Below are 6,000 nucleotides of genomic sequence, written 5' to 3' on the forward strand. Positions count from 1 at the left end.
CAAAAGCTTTTTATTTCAGATAAATCGTTCCTTGGGGTAAAATACTATTTTTTTTGGCGGGCTTCCCCTGGTCAAATTTGCATTCCAGGGTTATTTATCACATTATTGGGGTCGCTTCAACCAGTGTTGCCAACTGCTTTCAATTGAAAGTAGCTAAAACTGGTAGCTAAATGCCACTAGATCACATCACAATGGCAAATTCACTGATCTATATAAAGATGAACGTAGATCAGTGGGCAAGATGAGAACTTAGATAAGGTTTGTCCAAGAAGTTGCTATATTTGTCCCTAAACTTTTGAAAAAAGTCTCAAAAGGGGCGGGGAAGTCGCTAAATCTAGCTACAAAGTAGCTAAATTGGCAGCACTGGCTTCAACCCCCCAGCAACACTGGCCTGGACCTGCTGTGAAATAACGAAATTTCTACAAAAAAGACATACAATGTAGCTGTTATGTTGGATACAGGCCCGGACTGGCCATCGGGAGCACCGGGAGAATTCCCAGTGGCCTGGCAGCTGATTTGGCCCGATTAAGACTTTTTCAAGAAATATATTATACTAATTTTGACATTTAGACACTTTAAAAAAAAAAGTGTTTTAATAATACACTACCAGTCAAAAGGTTTTGAACAGTAAGCTTTTTAATGTTTTTTAAAGAAGTCTCTTCTGCTCACCAAGCCTGCATTTATTTGATCCAAAATACAGCAAAAACAGTAATATTGTGAAATATTTTTATTAAAATGTAATTTATTCCTGTGATTTTAAAGCTGAATTTCCAGCATCATTCCTCCAGTCTTCAGTGTCACGTGATCCTTCAGAAATCATTCTAATATGCTGATTTGCTGCTCAAGAAACATTATTATTATTATTATGTTGAAAACCGATTCTATTTTTTTTTTCAGGTTTGTCTGATGAAAAGAACGTTCAGAAGAACAGCATTCATCTGAAATAGAAATCTTTTGTTACATTGTAAATGTCTTTATTATTCAAGCATCCTTGCTAAATAAAAGTATTAATTTCTATAACCCCCCCCCCTCCCCCAATAAAAAATGATACTGACTCCAAGCTTTCGGTATAGTCCATGGGTAATGTTACAAAAGCTTTTTATTTCAGATAAATGCTGATCTTTCTATTCATCAAAGAATCTTGATGTACTCAACTGTTTAAATATTTATAATAATAATAAAAATAACAGCAAATATGTTTCTTGAGCAGCAAATCAGCATATCAGAATGATTTCTGAAGGATCATGTGACACTGAAGACTGGAGTAATGATGCTGGAAATACAGCTTTTTGATCACAGGAATAAATGACATTTTAAATATATAATCCAATCGAAAGCAGTTATTTTAAATAGTAAAAATATTGCTGTACTTGCAGTACTTTGTATCAAATAAATGCAGGCTTGGTGAGCAGAAGAGACTTCTTTAAAAAACAGAACAGAGAGGTCATCCACTTCGATTAGTGCCGCATGAGGCCATAATTACTGTCCCTACCTAAATTAAAGTCTCCAAAAAATGGCTTGACAAACACAAATGTCTTTCTAGAGTTGATGTATTGCCTACTAAAACAGCACATTGGGACTAGGCTTGTCTTTTAAATAAGTTTAAGTTACAGCTCGGCAAATCCCCACTCGACATATCGTACCATCAATTAATTTGAAGAGGATTTATCGCTATCAACATTAACTCTACTGTATAAGCAAAATCTTCAGTACAAGGTCAAACAATCAACCACGCGAGAACGTTCCAATGACCAGCTGAGATATGAGTGCGTGGGTGTTTGCGTGCTGTTGATGTGAATGATAGGGATTTGTTGGCGTCATTCGGCTCCAGACTCACTTGTCTTGTTGCAGATCATAGATTTCTTTCAGACAGGACATTCTTTGGGCAGCGAGGCTGCGGTGTGAAGCTGCCAGATCTCTCTTGGACCGAGACGCCTTCAGCTCGTCCACCTGCTTCTGAAGACCCTCCATGTGAGTCTGCAAGCCATCTGTGGTCTCGGTCAGACTGCAGATAAAGAGCAATAAAGAGATGCACGCTTCAGCATGTGAAGACAGGCCAGAGAGACCTGGACGTGTCCTCACCTCTGGATCCTGTGCTGGGCCGTGCGGTTCTCCTGCGCCTGTCTTTGGTTGCTTTTCTCCAGGTCTCGTGCTGCTGAGTCCAGCTGCTCATAAACTTTGGCATGCTGGTCGTTCATCTGCCTCAGGAGATCCACCTGCTTGGTCAGGTACTGCGAGAGGCAATACAGGCACAAGCCTTCAAATACTCGCCCATCAGATTGAACAACATGGGTTTTCCTCCCTAGAGCTGGGGGATATTTTTAATATCCACAATATATTTCACTTTCATTTGAGCTGAATTTAACAACATTGTGAATTTAGAAACTTTTTTATTTGGCTGTGAAGTTTCCTGAAGACTGTGTCATTAAATTAGTCTCAAGGCTCATGAGACTAGAGCATTATCACCAATGTTTTAAGCAAACTTCTAAGGGGTCCTCGAGATGACTTAAAATGATGTAAAGCAACAAAATAAGCTAAGACAACTAAAATGCCCCGGTCCCCTGCATGAGAGCTGCTGTATTTCAACATTTTCTGTGCAGTGCAAATTTTGGCAAATGTGATGTGATGGTATTCTGCTCATACAGAAAATATGTATATCTGTTCTCAGTATGTATACTATACATAGACACTGCAAAAATAATAAGAGTAGTATGCCAGTCCAAACGAATTACATAAGAGCGAATTGCCACCACAAAAACTGTTAATGTCTTATCTCACAGACACAGATACAGCCTCAGAAATACACTGTAAAAAATGACAGTGAATTTAACGGTAAAAGACTGTTAAATAGTTAACGGTAAATTCCCCTACTATATACGGTGAAAAACTGTATTGGACATGAATTTTACGGTAGTATACCGTTTTTGGAAGTGAAAAATGTAATATAGTGAATAACCGTATATTGACATTCCCAGAATTCCCTGCGTTACATTTCAAATGTTTCTTCTTAGTTTTTTCTTATCAGTTTTGTATATTAGGGTTGTGTGTTACACCTAATGTTGTTAAATGAATGTTTATTGCATTATTTCAGTTTCATGTGTGTCACCATGATGGTGTTTAGTGTTTGTGTGAATGACGCTGTGCACCTTCTATATATGTTATTATTTAAAAGCTGCTTGTGATGGGCTTTGGGTCATCATGTGACTTTCTCATCACCTCCTGCATTTGGTGGTTATCAGTATATTACAAAGCTACAAAACAGATTTCAGTACTTCAATAGGTTGGTGTATTAACATTATAACAGTTAATGAAATTTGGGTATTTAACTGTAAATTTAAGTTAAAACCTAAAACGGTGCTACTGTATTTTTTATGGTAAAATTCTGGCAACCACAGCTGCCGTTTTTTTACCGTAAATTTTACGGAATTGTTTTTATACAGTATAGTACGATGTCCTAACCGTGACAAGAAGAGAGGATCAAACTGGAAATCTCCCGCTGTTTATGCATTTCCATGAAGGAAAGACTAGCGGCGTTCATACGAGTACAGCAAAACCTTTTTATCGGAGTTGGCAGATAATGTGAGCATGGACGTTTTTAAAATCAAGATTTTAGGTGGTAATGTGTAAGGTAAACTAAGTTTTTCACCATTTTAAACAGCTTTCTCCTTCAACTTTTGTTTCTCCATCATAGACGTAAACCACGCCAACTACTCGTAAAACACAAAGACCTGGAACAGGACATTTCAGATCCGTACAGCATAAGATCTGTGCCATGGGGGAAGATGTGGTGGATTCTGGGAGCTGTCTGTGGAAGAAGTGTCACCTCAATCTCCTGCAGCTGCTCGTGATTGGTGGAGTACATTCTGCTGAAGGCCCTGCTCCAGCTCATGGTTCCTGTCCAACAGAGTCTTGCCCAGCTCAGCAGCCAAATGGAGATCTGTCCCAAACACACACACACGGAGAAGACAGAACGGTAAACACCGAGTGGACTTAGTGGGCATTATCCTGCCAAACCCAGAGGGCAGGAATGCTGGAGACCAGAACCAGACGCCCAAACACAGTCATAGTCCAGATCAACAACACATATATATATATATATATTTTTTTTTAAAGTTTGTTTAAATTCAGCTTAGGCATATGCCTCAATTGCATAAATGGTCGTCCATTAGCAATATTTTCTGTGAACATTATGAACATGTACTGTATTGGATAAGTAAAGAGTCAAGTTAATATTTTCAAAGCAAATAAACTTAAACCCAGTTAACCCAGTTTGGCTAGATTAAGCTGGTCTTCCAGCCTGGCCAAGATAATGTTCTACTGGTCTTCAGGCTTCCACCTTACAAAAGCCCTAAACCCCTCTAAAACCATCAAAATAGACCCGCCTAACCAGCTTGACCAGGCTGAAAGACCAGCTAACCACCTTAAGCCCCCTATATACAGTGCGTGCATAATTATTAGGCAAGTTGATATTCCGATAATTTTTTTTTCAAGCACATTTTACCAAGTCCAAATCACATCAATCTTAACTACTAAAAATAACTACTATTAATTGTGTATTTGATCATTATAAGTGATATATAATTGTCCATGAAGGCTTTCCTGTTGATTTACACAGAACATTATGTATACATTTATTCGTTTATTAGTTGGTGGGAAAAGTTTTGTGGTTGTTACTTGTTATTTGTCTATGGCAATAAACTTGACTTTATGCTCAAACACTGTGTCAGAGGCTAATATGTGGATCTGATATGTGCATTACGGAACAAAGAATGCAATAAAACTAATTATGAACAAATTATATACTGTATATAATAATATATTACATAATATATAATATTCATATAGAATAATAAATAACTGTAATAAATGTATCATTACCAGTAATAGCAGTCCTAATGAACGGAATGGAGAAAAATGCATTACTGAGGATTTGAAATATCTGCTTTTCATGATATAAAAATAAAGTTATACTAGTAATGGTGAAATGTGAACTGAACTAATTTTCGTGAGGTCCCCACGTTTTATTATTCCCACTCTATTTACTTTTCTCAGCTTCTTAAAGTTTGGGTAACACTTTACAACATTTATTAATGTTGTAATCAATCAATAGTTCCATTAGTTCATGTATTAGCTAACATGAACAAACAATGAACAATACATTTATTACAGTATTTATTCATCTCTATTAATGTTAATGCAAATACAGTCGTTCATTGATAGTTCATGTTAATTCACAGCGCATTAACTAATGTTAACAAGCACAACTTTTGATTTTAATAATGCAAATGTTGACATTAAAATTATAAAATGAATAAATGCTGTAGACCTGTTGTTCATCTTAACTAATGTTAACTAATGAACCTTATTGTAAAGTGTTAGCTACCAAAGTTTGTAATTTTACGTTTGGATATTTATTACTCCTATCTATGCTTTCTTTCCATTATATGCTGTTGTTTTCGTGGAAATGGGTTCATCATCTGGCGTCCTCAAGACATTACATGCGCTTTTATTTTGAAGGCAGTTCTGTTGTGCTCGGCTTCCGGTCGCCATGTTCAGTCACGCAGAAGAACTGCCTTGTCCAGTTTTCGCCAGGAGTTTTACTCTCCTATGTACTTAATCTGTACGTGTTTTAGACCGAATTAATTTTTTTAAGTACCCGTGCCTTTGATGATATGCTCAGTAGCTCGGGGTAGTAAAGAGACGCTTTATTCCTCTGGTGAGTGTTGCATTGACACCTGGCTAGCGTTAGCTGTTAGCCGCTTCTGTGGCTCATCCACATCAGGCAATAGATCAATGGCGCTGTACAACTCCGAGTAAACAATATTAATCGTGCCTCAGATTGAATGTGCTGCTTTGCTCCTCTGCTCTCGAGTGAGTGAGTGAGTGAGTGAGTGAGTGAGTGAGTGAGTGAGTGAGTGAGTGAGTGAGTGGGTGAGAGAGAGAGAGAGAGAGAGAGAGAGACAGAGAGAGTGAGAGTGTGTGTGAGTGAGTGAGTGAGAG

At 37.6% G+C, this 6,000-nt stretch overlaps 1 protein-coding gene across 1 annotated transcript; it reads right to left on the reverse strand.

Annotated features, from left to right (window-relative positions):
- Positions 1-1,762: 1,762 nt before the first annotated feature.
- Positions 1,763-3,941, reverse strand: cdr2a (cerebellar degeneration-related protein 2a). Its single transcript, XM_016233937.1, has 3 exons — positions 3,824-3,941; positions 2,083-2,231; positions 1,763-2,005 (listed from the first exon to the last, which is right to left on the reverse strand). Exons 1-3 carry the CDS (start codon positions 3,887-3,889, stop codon positions 1,834-1,836), a joined length of 387 nt encoding a protein of 128 aa, XP_016089423.1. The 5' UTR covers positions 3,890-3,941; the 3' UTR covers positions 1,763-1,833.
- Positions 3,942-6,000: the final 2,059 nt, after the last annotated feature.

Source organism: Sinocyclocheilus grahami, unplaced genomic scaffold (genome assembly GCF_001515645.1).
Source record: "Sinocyclocheilus grahami isolate Dianchi unplaced genomic scaffold, SAMN03320097.WGS_v1.1 scaffold441.1, whole genome shotgun sequence".
In the NCBI taxonomy this organism is placed as follows: domain Eukaryota; kingdom Metazoa; phylum Chordata; class Actinopteri; order Cypriniformes; family Cyprinidae; genus Sinocyclocheilus; species Sinocyclocheilus grahami.